Source organism: Haliotis rufescens, unplaced genomic scaffold (assembly GCF_023055435.1).
Source record: "Haliotis rufescens isolate VD_foot unplaced genomic scaffold, xgHalRufe1.0.p SCAF_10, whole genome shotgun sequence".
Classification (NCBI taxonomy): domain Eukaryota; kingdom Metazoa; phylum Mollusca; class Gastropoda; order Lepetellida; family Haliotidae; genus Haliotis; species Haliotis rufescens.
The window spans coordinates 26,131,069-26,146,067 of NW_025963780.1; the positions used below are offsets into that span (position 1 = coordinate 26,131,069).

General features: G+C 38.7%; 1 protein-coding gene across 3 annotated transcripts in view; it reads right to left on the bottom strand.

Annotated features, from left to right (window-relative positions):
• LOC124123088 (ceramide synthase 5-like) overlaps positions 1 to 14,690 on the bottom strand; it is a 57,233-nt gene extending 42,543 nt beyond the window's left edge. For all 3 annotated transcript variants that reach the window (XR_006859265.2, XM_046486348.2, XM_046486349.2), the window contains exon 1: positions 14,423 to 14,690. Coding sequence is in view for 2 of the 3 variants with exons in the window: in XM_046486348.2 (XP_046342304.1) it covers positions 14,423 to 14,607 (185 nt within the window). In the remaining variant the exon portion in view is untranslated. The remainder of the gene's footprint in view (positions 1 to 14,422) is intronic.
• Positions 14,691 to 14,999: the final 309 nt, after the last annotated feature.

The following is a 14,999-nucleotide window of genomic DNA, read 5'->3' on the forward strand; positions in this document are numbered from 1 at the left end:
TTTTTTTACCCACCTATTTCTTGACATTTGGGTATTTAACTAAAAACCTGTTTTGTAACAATCCCTGTAGATCATTTAAAACTATGTGAATAGTAGTATACCCGTCAGCATCTGCTTGCGGCTCCCTCTCTGGAAAGCCATTTTTTGTTTACAAAATCTAGCATAGTAAGAAAGGTGCTATTTTCTTAATTACCAATCAGCAACTAATTAAGATTCATCATGTACACTGGCTAGACATGATGTGATTTTCAATGTGGCATCCATCAGCATGATCAGCATGTTTGTCGCAGAAGCTTTTCCGAATGTAGCTGTCGTCAAGTGAATTTGGTGATCGGCTGATAGAATCATTTTATCTAAGTTGAAATATACACACTAATTTACACACAAGTTTTTATTGCGTATTTGATGCACTAAGAATTCATTTGTTTTCGTATTTCAGTATATTTAATGTGTATTTTACGCAAACACGCAGCTATATCGAGCTCTGTAATTCAATTTGTTTTTTAAAACAATGAAAGAAATAAGAGCTTTTGTTAAGAAGATCCTTTATGGATGACATTAAGTAATCGTTATCCCTTGGGATGAAAAAATCGACAGTCAAGCAGGACATGCCTGACAGTGATTCTGTCGTCACACAGGATGCAGAATTGAGGATCCTCACCTTTTAATAAATATTCATGTGTATGTTTCTTGAATGGCCAACATGACATCCTCAGATAATGACCTCTTCAAATTTAGACCATTGTTAGACTGACAACCCAAGTAGGTCTAACCAATATTTGGTACGTTTACATGAAATTTAATTATACCTACTTGGTGCTATTACATGTAATTCATTTGAACCTACTTGTCCCCTACTTTCGCATTAGATCTCTGATGTAATATCTAATGACAGGTTTATAATGGCTGTATGGAATCAGAAGTAAATGTCACAGATTGAGTACTGGCTAAGCTAGCTGCAGAATTAGCCATTGTGTATCCAAAGATTCCAACATGGCTGGCTTACCAACCAAAGATGATGTCATACTGCCCATGCTGCCAGTAGCAGGATTTATTATGTAATTCGACAATATCAAGTAGAACTAGAAGCTGACACAAATTATTGTAAAAGCCTGGAGACAGGACAGAGAGTTTGAAAAAATAATGACTTGTTGATGTTTAGACTGTTTGATATATTCGAGAGCTGTTAAAATGGGGACCACCTCCGTGGTCTAGTGGTAGAGCGTCCCCCGGAGAGCGGAAGGTCCGGGGTTCGATCCCCGGCCGCGTCATACCAAAAGATGTTAACAGATGGTACTTGTTGTTACCCTGTCTGGCGCTCGGCATTTAGGGGCTAAAACAAGGACTGGTCGGCTCGGAGTCAGTATACTGTGTCTGAGTGGGGTATTCATGTTAAACTGCGGCATGGTATCTCAATGAGCTAGCACTATAAATCGGCACCAGTCTGGACTAGTACAAGCAGCCACACAAACACACACACGTACATGCACGTCGCTATATAAGTGCAATAATCTTGGACGCAACGTTAAACCCCATTTCACCTCCCCTGTTAAAGTGGCCTTTGATTCATGTAAAAATGGTAATCTAGCTCATAAGTTCTGGATCCAATGATAATGGCACTAGCAACAGCGTCACCATCTTTGGAGCCATCTGCAAATATTGATTCGTAAGTTATGTGCTTAACTTACTGTATTGTTGTTGGCGCTGTAATTGATTTGTTTCTGATTTCTTTAGTTTAGTCAATGTCAGGTCTACCTGTGGCTTTTACCAGGAGGAGAAGCCAGCAGGCAGACAGGAGATACGTTTTCAAGTGCAATATCGGCAGCGGAAACCAAAGTTCCAATTTTTATTCAAAGAGGCAGAATAAGGGAAGACTTTTTTTATTGTAAAGATCCTCGTAACAGGGATTTAACACACAGTTGTATGGAGGGTTGGAGTCATCAGAATATAATTATGTGGTGTATTGTAAACATAGTTAAGTTTAATATATGTTTGTTTGTTGTTTTACGCCGCATTCGGCAATATTCCAGCTCTATGACCGCAGTCTGTAAATATTCGACTCTGGATCAGACAATCCCGTGATTGACATCATGAGCATCGATCTACGCAATTGGGATACAATGACATGCATCAACCAGGTCAGCAAGCCTGACCACCTGATCCTGTTAGTTACCTCTTAATATAATCCAAGCGTATCAAATACGCAACGAACATTACAGATACGCTACAAAAATAATATTTGTGCGTATCATCAAAATATTGTGAAGTAACCCTGCGTATTCGATTAGCAAATCAGCAACTTATTTTGAAATTGCCAAACTCCACGATGACAGTCACATCATGATCATTTGCCATCACACTTTCGTGTGGAAGTATCGTGGTATTTTTCAGTCCTATAAAGCTCTCGAACCCACACGACACCAGTTTGCAGGGCCTAGATGAAAAGTGTTTTAAAATATTTAACTTAAATACCCACTTTTGTAAAAACTAGTGGGTAACAGAAATTTAAATACCCAGATAGAATTACTGATACCCAATGATTTTAAAATGCATGGGTAAAATACCCACAAAACCAAAAGCTTATCTGGAGCTCTGTAACCCAGATCTACATGGGTAGGTAGCTTAATATGGTGTTGTTTAAGAAAGGCCTCAATGTACAGACTGTCAATAGAAGTTCTGCAAGATAGAAGTACATAAACACATTCCATACCAATGTCCCTGATAAAGAATCTGCTTCAGCGACTGACTTAACATGCTAAAGTAGGATATAGGTAGAATGTATGTTGTGCATAACTGATAACGATGTCACACTATGGATTACACAGGCACAGTAATTGGACAATGACTGATAAGATTAAAACCTGTTGGCCTATTGCCCTTTAAGTATTGGCAAACTTTTAGGAATAACAATACATTAATAAAAGTTCATGAAAGCTATTTAGATTTTGTTTTTCCTATTTTACATTTCAAGAATTAATAATCAATAAAATATAAATATTCGCACAATAAATGATCTATCCTATGACTATTTCCAATTTTGATTTTATCTGAGAAATTTAATTAGAAGTAGTCATGTGACACTCTTGTTACCATAGAAACAATACATGAATGTATAAAATACTTACAGAATGTTTCCAGCATCACCTCATTATTATGCGTGCTGTATCATGTATCACATCCCTGCTATTTTTACAAAAGCCTATCCACATCAGCAACATGTTTCCTCTTCACATTTGATTTCTAAAAAGTCACCCGCTGATCTACACCAATGATAACAAACTCGAACATTATCCTTAAAAAAAAAATTCAAATGACATCATCAATCATCATGATAATGATCATAACTGATTTTCTAAAACTGTTTCATCCGGTTCTGGTTCAATGACCTACTAGCTGTATTAGGAATGCACAGCATACATAACATTTACACCTCTCCTCAGGCCTTGACATATCCCCCCAGATAGATAACTCCACATGGCATTCCCCCATTTGCTTATGTAGTTAGCTTCAACACTGTGTCCGCTCACCAGCCTTGAGCACAAATTAACACTCACACATAAGCTCTCACCGTTTACCTGACAACTGCTCAACACCCTTCGTAATGGTGCAAAACCCTAGTAGGAAAGCTTCTGTTGTTTAATTTGACATACTGCACAGAAATGAGGAATGCTTACGATCCTCACCTTTAAACTTTCAACAAGCATGACTTTCATAAAAGAGAGAATCTGCTATTTGTTATCACTTGAAACATAATGCTAATAAATGCTATCAACATCAATGTAACCTCAAGGGGACAGCCTCCGTGGTCGAGTGGTAGAGTGTCCGCCTGCAGAACGGAAGGTCCGGGGTTTGATTTGATTCCCAGCCATATCATACTGAAAGCCGTTTAAAGATGATACTTGTTGCTACCCTGTCTGGCGCTCGGCATTAAGGGGCTAAAACAAGGACAGGTTGGCTCGGAGTCACAATGCTGTGTCTGAGTTGGCTATTCATGTATAATTGTGGCATGGTATCTCAGTGGGCTAGCACTATAAATCAGCATCAGTCCAGACTAGCACAAGCAGCGCCCCCCACCCCACCCACACACACGCACGGCGCTATATATGTGCAATAATTTGCACGCGATGTTAAACCCCACTTCACCTCACCTCATCTCAAGGGAGCCACTTTTCAAATAGCATGTTATGACTTATTCAGATAAATTGCCTCTTTCTATCCAACAGTTGAGATCCCAAAGGGATTTTACCCAGTACCTCATGCCTGTTCCAAGCCTACTAATGTAGGTAGACTACTTAGAGAACAACCTACATGATACAAAGAACTATGAATTAATTTCCCAAGGAACTCTAAACATTAAATCACGAGGGACAGATATTCTGTAATTATGAGTTGCAAGAGGGTTTTCTTTATATTACCCATTTTTTGTGTGTGAAAATGTATATGTCAAGTGGAGACAATCAGTTAGTCCATTGTTTGAATGACATCACATAAATTTGATTGTGACATCATAAACAATAACTTCCCATGACATCCGCCTCTTACAACAAGCATAGTCGCCTTTTACGGCAAGCATGGGTTGCTGAGCACCTAGTCTACCCCAGATCTTCACGGGTCTTCAGAGCTCCAGATAACTTTTTGAGCAATTGAGTTATTACTCAAGGGTTTCTATTTTAATTGAGTTATTACATTTTTCACTGGGTAACCAATATTTTTTCACTCATCTATTCATCACTCTATTGGGTATTTCCCCAAAAGAGTGAACATTTTAAGATTTTAAAAAAATGAAATAATGTTTCAGATGTACATAACTGTTCTAAATATATAGACTTGACTCAGAAAGTAAATGAGCTCGTAATTGTGTTTAGGAAATTAGCTCCTTTGAACGCATGGTTCTGGGGACCTTGAAAAACTTTTTTCTCTGCTATAGTGTTTTGATGTAGGGAATTCTGAAATTAAAACACTTTCCATTTGAGGACAATATGAGTCTCATGGCACCGCGATGATTGTCTTCCATAGACATAGAAATATTCAAATCAAACCGATCTTCTGATACGTGCCATGCTTGTGACAAAATGTCGGTGTAATTGGTCGTACATGTCAGCCTAGCCATGGCCACACTCTACATGCTCTATACTCCATCAGTGATCAGAACCATGTTGCGTCTCAGTAAGGGCCGAAACAATCATTTCTTCTGAAAAGGAAACAAATCTGGGATCCATTTTCCACATGGTCCACCAAGTAGCATTGTCCTACAACTATTTATAGTCCACATGACTGCCAAGATGTTGGTTCCAGACTTAAAACTTCAAACCATCTTTGAAGGGCCTTCAAACATTTCTCTGCCAGCCTTCATTGAAATGTGCAGTTCAGCTATTTATTAAAGTCACACTACAACCTCCATAGAAACCTTTGCTATTGTGTTCGGAGCAATGACAGATTTAAATAATGATACACAGATCTGCTATTTATAAAAATAAAACGACTGACATAAAACCTAGGTTAAGTCAAACTCTGCATTATAGGGTTACATGGATAAGTTGAAAATTATCTCGAAACCAAAATTATGCCCAATGAGTGAGTGAGTATAGTTTTATGCAGCTTTTAGCAATATTCTAGCAATATCCAGAGCTCCAGATAAGCTGCGTATCTGCGTAAAATACGCATCAGATATGCAGAAATATGCAGTAATATAAAATCCAAGCGTATCAAATACGCAACGAACATTACAGATACGCTACAAAAATAAAACTTATGTGTATCATCAAAATATTGTGAAGTAACCCTGCGTATTTGATTAGCAAATCAGCAACTTATTTTGAAATTATAAATGGGCATTCTGTCAACCTTGCCAAACTCCACAATGACAGTTACATCATGATCATTTGCCATCCCACTTTCTTATGGAAGTATCGTGGTATTTGTTAGTCCTATAAAGCTCTCGAACCCACACGACACCAGTTTGCAGGGACTAGATGAATAGAGTTTTTAAATATTTAACTTATATACCCACATGTGTAAAAACTAGTGGGTACCAGAAATTTGAATACCCAGATAGAATAACTGATACCCAATGATTTTAAAATGCATGGGTAAAATACCCACAACACCAAAAGCTTATCTGGAGCTCTGAATATCACTGAGGGGTGCATCAGAAATGGGAAATGATGTCAAAGACCTGGTCTGTCTCTCCTCGTCCCTCAACTATATTACTTTCCCTTCACTTCCTCCCAGCCCTTACTGAAATGCTATTGCTCAAAACGAAGCAAATCTATCTTTTGCACATGTTCCGGATTTCCCATCTCACTAGGGCTCATTTTCAATTTGAATGTAGCTGCTTGTTTTTGTCAAAAATATATATTTCAGAGACTACTTGTGTTAGTCTACAGATGATGCTAAGAGGTTGAAACAAGGTTTTACTCAGAAATGTATAGAATGGATGCAGAAAAACAATATATTGCATCCCAACAGACACACTATATTATTCATTGTTCCAAATTCTTGTTAAGAAATATAAGTTAATCCTGTTAAGTCATTATCAAATGGTACAGCACACTACTCTCCACCATGTCATTATTTCTATATACATCCAGAGACAAGTTAATTAATGACGGTCCCTTCAGTAGGCAGTAATAGGGTTGCAATTAAGCTTCTATCATGTCACCAGAGCTCCAGATAAGCTTTTGGTGTTGTGGGTATTTTACCCATGCATTTTAAAATCATTGGGTATCAGTAAGTCTATCTGCGTATTCAAATTTCTGTTACCCACTAGTTTTTACACATGTGGGTATTTAAGTTAAATATTTAAAAACACTATTCATCCAGTCCCTGAAAACTGGTGTCATGTGGGTTTGAGAGCTTTATAGGACTCAAAAATACCACGATACTTCCACACGAAAGTGTGATGGCAAATGATCATGATGTGAGTGTCATCGTGGAGTTTGGCAAGGTTGACGAAATGCCCGTTTATAATTTCAAAATAAGTTGCTGATTTGCTAATCGAATACGCAGGGTTACTTCACAATATTTTGATGATACGCACAAATATTATTTTTGTAGCGTATCTGTAATGTTCGTTGCGTATTTGATACGCTTGGATTATATTTTACTGCGTATTTCTGCATTTCTGATGCGTATTTCACGCAGATACGCAGCTTATCTGGAGCTCTGTGTCACGACAATTTGTATTGACACATACCGTATTCGACGTAATAAGCGCCGCTCTAATAAGCGCCCACAGCGATATTTGCTAATACATTGGCTAGTGAACAATCCCAATTAGCACCCCTTCCGATTGAGCAATGTACACAAGACTTATTTATTCATGTATAATACATACTCATGTTTTTATGCACCCTTAATTATGGGCAATTAAATTCTGGAAAAATATATTTGTCGTATATAAACATTTCAGGCTGTCAGCATAAACCACGAAATTTACGATCTATCACCTCTGTTTTTTCACCAAATAATATTCTAATAAGAGCCCCCTATTTCTAACTTTGAGAGTGCCCTGGGCGCTTATTACATCGAAAATGGTATCATAACACTGCCTGAAATCCTTGATAGATTCAACATGGTCAATCAGTCAGTCAGTTAGTGAGTATGGTTTTATGTCGCTTTTAGCAATATTCCAGCAATATCACGGAAGGGGACACCAGAAATTGGCTTCACACATTGTACCCGTATAGGGAACTGAACCCAGGTTAATCAAAATCTTTAACCATTAGTCTACCCATCCGACCCTGTTCAATCAGTAGTTCAATGAAGTTATCTAGTGTTCCATGTCAAGGTTCATCAATATCCAGGGTTACTTATTCTTGCTTTGAATAAAGTTGCGTTCATCATGAGTCAATCTACCCTGACACAAACTATTTATTTTAGTTATTGATGCTGAATTATCAATGAGTAGGAGAAGAGAGTAATCAATAAGGAAGCAGCATTCAGTCTGTTCCTCCTGTTGAACTGGTTGATCGAACGCAACTCCGCTGTGCAGTGTGCTAAACAAAACATCATTGTGTGAGTCATGCATTATCCACTACTATTGCTTCCATTTCTCAATTGTTTCAAACTATTATTCTGGTCATGGTTTGCTATGTATGTTAAATCGTATATCTACAAATGATCTATGACATTCGATTTGCTATCAATTCCCATAAGAATTTATATTATTCCAGTTCTTGTTATCTGATCATGCTGATTGACCATGTTGAATCTATCAAGGATTTCAGGCAGTGTTATGAAACCGTATTCGACGTAATAAGCGCCCAGGGCGCTCTCAAAATTAAAAATAGGGGGCTCTTATTAAAATATTATTTTGGTGAAAAAAAAACAGAGTTGAAAGATAAATTTCATGGTTATGCTGACAGCCTGAAATGTTTATGAATGACAGATATATTTTTCCAGAACTTTTTTTTTTTTTGCCCATAATTAAGGGTGCATATAGCACACGAGTGCGTATTATACGCGAATAAATTAGTCTTGTGTACATTGATCAATCGGAAAGGGTGCTAATTGGGATTGTTCACCAGCCAATATATCAGCAAATGTCACCATGGGCGCTTATTAGAGCGGGGCGCTTATTACGTCGAATACGGTATTCCAGTTCTCGTTATCTTGTCCAAGTCTTTTAAGAGCCTGTTTGGCTGGACTGTTTAATTTGGTACATTTCAACATCATTGATCAGTCGTATGTAGATCCTGTGATGTAAGGTTTGCTTAACACAAGGTCGTCTTCCATGAAGCATTGTAAAAACCAATTTGCAAATGTTTGAACAAAGTTAAAATGCAACCAACCCTAAATCAAATAATAGGTCTTCCATCATGGATGAGAGGATTTAACGTGGACCATCTGAAAGGTTTACAGTGAGTGAGTGCGGTTTTATGTAGCGCTTAGTAACATTCCATCAATGTCATGCTGGGTGACACGAGAGAGGGCTTCACACATAGAATCCATGTGGAGGAAACAAAAACCTGGTCTTCGACTTGACGAGTGAACACCTTATCTACTAGGCTACCCCACCACCCCTTACAGTGAGTGAGTGAGTGAGTGAGTGAGTATGGTTTTACGCCGCTTATAGCAATATTCCAACAATATCACGGCGGGGGACACCAGAAATGGGCTTCACACATTGTACCCATGTCGGGAATCAAAACCCGGGTCTTTGGCGTGACGAGCGAACGCTTTAACCACTGGGCTAACCGACCGCCCCCCACCCCATTACAGAGATGTAGTTATTGATGAAGTTTGTTCTATGCCTCAATATGCCTCAAAATATTGTTAAAACCCTGCAATTTACTGTTTGTTTGTTGTTTTAACGCCACACTCAGCAATATTCAAGCTATATAACGGTGGTCTGTAAATAATCGAGTCTGGACCAGCCAATCCAGTGATTGACATCATGAGCACTTACCTGTATCAATTCATATTTTGATTCTGTACCAATTCGTATTTTAATCCCATATTGTTTCACACATGGACCCATTTCATTCATTCATATTTAATTCATTTAATTTCGAGTGCACAATTAAGGAATTTTGCTGACATGGAATTTGCTATTTATATTTAGTAATAGAAAGTACTTATTAAAATGAGAAATATTTATTTCAAAACTGAAACCAGATATTCAGGAAGTTTCAAGCCTTCTTGATAATGCTTACACCCTTTCAAATATACAAAAGCACGTAAAATTGTCATGAATTGAGTATCTCAATACATATCATATCATGATCAAAGAGTAGCGATTTGTATCATATCAGGAGACAGTCGTATCATGACATCCCTACAATTTACCATTACTGTACTTGCCTTGTTGGGTGCCATACTTGCTTGGAGAATTACAAAAGGGGGGCGCTTAATAAAACCATACACAAAGAGTGAAATTTGTTTTCAATTTGTAGTACAGTAAACTATGGTTATTACGATTGGTTGGTTTGTTGTTTAGCGCCGCACTCAGCAATATTCCAGCTATATGACGGCGGGCTGTAAATAATCGAGTCTGGACCAGACAATCCAGTGATTAATATCATGAGCATCGATCCACGCAATTGGGATCGATGACATGCATCAACCAAGTCAGCGAGCCTGAACACTAACTCAAAGGAACCCCTAATTGTAGTTTGTTATAACCGTAGTTCGTAGTACACATATAAACAGCATATAAACAGCATGTAAACAGCATATGAACAGCATATAAGCAGTAAATGGATGGGACCCCAAAACAGTTTGTTACACCCATCAGTTCGTTATAAGCGTGTTTGTTATTAACGTAGTTAACTGTAATGAACAAGATTGGTTTGGTTTGTTGTTTAACGCCGCACTCAGCAATATTACAGCTATATGACGGCAGTCTGTAAATAATCCAGCCTGGACCAGACAATCCAGTGATTGAAAATCATGAGCATCGATCCACGCAATTGGGATTGATGACATGCCTCAACCAAGTCAGCAAACCTGACCACCCGATCCCATTAGTTGCCTTTTACGGCAAGCATGGGTTGCTGAAGACCTATTCTAGCCCGGATCTTCACGGGTGGGTGGGTGAGTGAGTGAGTGAGTGAGTGAGTGAGTGGGTGGGTGGGTGGGTGGGTGGGTGAGTGAGTGAGTGAGTGAGTGAGCGAGTTGGGTTTAACACCACTTCGACCAGTATTCCAGTTATATCATTGTGTGTCAGCTCAATACAGGAGGGTTTACCACTTCAGTGAAACCCACGAGCACAGGTATGGTGCTGACAAACTGTAAATATTTGGTCTGAGTAGGGGGACTTATAAAGATTACTTACAGATTGGTCTAGAAGTTGGCCAGGGGCGATTTTTGGAGCAGTGTTTCAATACGTTATATGTGTAAATTTACTGTAAGATAATAATGTACACTCAAATTCATCTTCCCAAGGCAAAGGGGTTAACGGACCGTAAAAGTCGAGTTTCCACCCTTGCTGAACTAGGCTGGAATCCTGAGGTTACATTTTGGCTGGACTAATGAGTCTATGCATAGTCTTAACAAAATTGCGCAACGAATTACACATTCGTTTAGTAAACAACATGGATTTCAATGTACAGATTTCAGAAAACTGCAGGATTTGCAAAGCATGTGTACTGTCAACTGAGCATCAATAGATATTTTCCAAATCTTTTCATGTTTTTAATCAAGTTGCTCAAATGATTTGATACACTTCACGATGTAAGGCCCGTTTTATTACAACATAGATCTTGATTATCGATCAGATCGTCTTGACTGGGTGCCACCATTTTGTTTGAAGCAAATGCAAGTAAGATTAGAGGTGGAATCTGATTGGTCAACAGGAGGGACATAGAAGGGACATAACTTGTAATAGCCACTGGTGACGCTACGATGGAGCCACGAAATTCCAGCGTAGTACGGCAAGGGTGGAAACTGGACTTATGCAGTAGGTTAACTCCCTTGCCTCGGGAAGATGACTCAAATTCTGCGATGTTTATGTTGACTGTGTCATCAGGAAACCTACATTTCTGTAAATGACATATTTTTGTACATACACTCCATCATCCTGGACAGGCCTGCAAAGTAAGCCTTCTACATTTCTGATTGGTATGCAGGCTAGCTCTTGCTATTTTCCCTATTTGTATGTACACCATGTATATTTTGCATTTCTATTATAATTCTGGGCATGGCAACCCCCATTTGTAATATCCAATGACATTTTGTATGCATATTACCTACCATGATAACATGTTGATTTGGTTGTTAAAGTAAACTTATTAACAATAGATTTTTTAAATATTTTATTTATGGGTGGACCCCGCCCACACACACACACACCCTTTTATTAATTCCTGTTAACAAGTGAGGTGAAATTGGACAAGGGTTGAAACATGAGTTGACCCTATGTTAATCGTTCCACAAAGCGATCTTAAAACTGTGATTGCTGTGGTTTTATGTTAAAGAATAGGACCTGAGATCTCTTTATGAAACAAAATCCAGGTTTGACATAAAAATGAAATTAAAAGGACCAAGGTTCTTAAAGGAGGCAGTAGGGTACTCTTGAGCGTGGCTTACAATAGAACAATGACTGGTTATCAATACATTTTATAAATAAATAAACATGGAACGCATCACTGCTCTGTCTACATGTAAACAACTTTCGAGTCGACTGAACCCAGTTTTCAGAGACTTAGAACAGAAGGTGAGTCTGGTCCTGACATTTTGACAACTTCCAGCTCAGCTAAACACATTGGACTAAAGGTAAATTTACAAGGTTTGGGACAAGCAGCTAAAGTCCTACCCTGGACTCCTACTTTGTTCCTGGACGAGGAGGCGACTGTGCTTGTCTAAGTAGTGACTAACGGGATCAGGTGGTCAGTCAGGCTTGCTGACCTGGTTGAAGCATGTCATCGATCCCAATTGTGTGGATCGATGCACATGATATCAATCACTGGATTGTCTGGTCCAGATGGAATATTTACAGACCGCCGTCATATAGCTGGAATATTGCTGAGTGCGGCGTAAAACAACGAACCAATCAACAACCTGGACAAGGCGTAAAGGTCCTAACAGCTGGAGTGTCACTGCTTGCCTGGTTTCTGAACTCATGCATCTATCTCAACAACTGGTTCAAACAGAATAGACACACAGCATCAGTTGTGATTGCCTTTGTTTCATATAACAAGCATCATGACAATGATAGGAGTATGAATAATGTTCTACACCTACACTTAACGACAACTTCTCACTCACTCACTTATGGTCACAATTTAGTGACTTCTGAAAATCTGGAAGGACAAGTTGGTTTTATTCTATAACTGAATTACACATGATATAGAAATTATCCAATTCTCCAATTAAAAAACATTGAAACAAGCAATTTGATGTAGTTCCAGAGAAGAGTTTGTTATCAGGCCATTATTCTTCAAATTCAATGCCATCAAGGTAACACTTACACTACACAAAAGCTCCTATTAAAGCAGGCAATCAACCTGCATTGAGAATTGGCACTTGTCCTGAAGTCCTTGCCAAACTCCCTAATAGTTAAGGTATCATAAGGACTAGTAGAAATTTGCCATTTTTAAGGTGAGGTGAAATTGGGTTTTACGTCGCGTCCAAGATTATTGCACTTATATAGCGACGTGCATGCACGTGTATGTGTGTGTGTGGCTGCTTGTACTAGTCCGGACTGATGCCGATTTATAGTGCTAGCTCACTGAGATACCATGCCGCAGTTTAACATGAATACCCCACGCAGACACAGTATACTGACTCCGAGCCGACCAGTCCTTGTTTTAGCCCCTTAATGTCGAGCGCCAGACAGGGTAACAACAAGTACCATCTTTTATCGTCTTTTGGTATGACACGGCCAGGGATCGAACCCCGGACCTTCCGCTCTCCGGGCGGACGCTCTACCACAAGACCACGGAGGCAGCCGCCATTTTTAAGGGTTTTGCTATATATTATCATTACACTAGTGGACTAAAATGTTAGTTTCTACCGCTGTCAACATATGTCATATGTGTAGCATTCTCGTTATCATATGATAAATAAGTGCATCAAACAATGTTAAACATATTCATCAACTCAAATATAAATTATACTGTCATGGAGTGTTTCCACTGATCCAACCGATGTACTGATGTACATGTCAAACACTGGTTAAAACTGCTTCAAGGATTGGACCATGCTGAGATCAGTGTTTGAACCATATGAACATATACCGCCACATCATGAAGACACATCTTTCAAACACATTCATGATTCTGCCTTTGATATTACTTCCTCAAGTCCCCAAATACTTCACAATATTTGTGTAACACATAAAGTATAGACCCCAAAGACTGAAGTGTAAAGGGAATTAAATGTTCAATTCAATGTTATCTTTGTTTACAGGTCCAACAATTCAAAGTCACCTGTGTAAACAATGAAAAATGGATATAAATATAACCCTAATTATACCTATCGAAGAAAGGTAAATAAAAAAATCCACAATCAATAGTCATAAGGTGGCAATATTATATCGTTGACGTGATGTAAAATTTTATCTTGTTCAACGACACTCACTGACTCAGTGTGTTTTAAAATGAGCACTCGTCACATACATTAAATTGACATGTCTTGTATTTGCTTCTGAAATTTCACTGACTAAACACCCTACTCTACTGTTCTCTCCTTCCATGTAAACATCCCAGGCAAATAGCAGAGAAGCAGCTTGTTTATTCGCCTTTTAAATCTATTTATAGGCTAGATCCTTTAAGTCATACACCATCGCCCTTCACACGAAAATTCATAAAATGGCTTGCAACGAAGCGTTTGCAATGGAACATTCTTACTATCGGGCATGAAAAAATGACATATATGAACCAGCCAGATTTGCACTGTTCACATTCATTAATATACTTCATCTCGTGATCTGAGGCTGGAGGTAAGGCCTAAGTTGCAAACGAATCTAACGTTGGCTCACCTTTCGAATAGCGCTCGCAATACGAGCATCAACACTGTAAGAGGCACGGTGACAAGCATATCGGACACTTGTGGTAGATAAATTCCATCATCACGGTTAACCAAATCCTTCCAGCTATGCTGCGGAGGCAACCAAAACCATTCACTCCAAAAAGTGCTCCGAATCCACTCCCACATAGCAGCCATTATTGTTTTTCTAATATCACGCGAGATGCAAGACTGTTGTCCTTACAACAGGCGATATATATATGATACACTTGGGACGTCCCGTCCAGGCAATGAGATGATGGGCGGAGTTATCGTCCTTAGTTGCAACAGCTTGGCTGTCAATCATTTAGAATGATAACAATATTACCATGCTTTGTTGTTAGTATTTCAGAGCAACCACAATTTATGTGCGTCAATTCAATGTGCAAACTGGTGTCATTATGAAATGAATCTTCATTTTGATCATGGAGTTTCAAATATTTACATTCTTCAACAATTGAACCAGTTTAAAACGTACACGATACATCATTGGATAAGACAAACTTGTCGCGAAATATAATTCTTGTCAGACAAACCATTAATTGACAGCA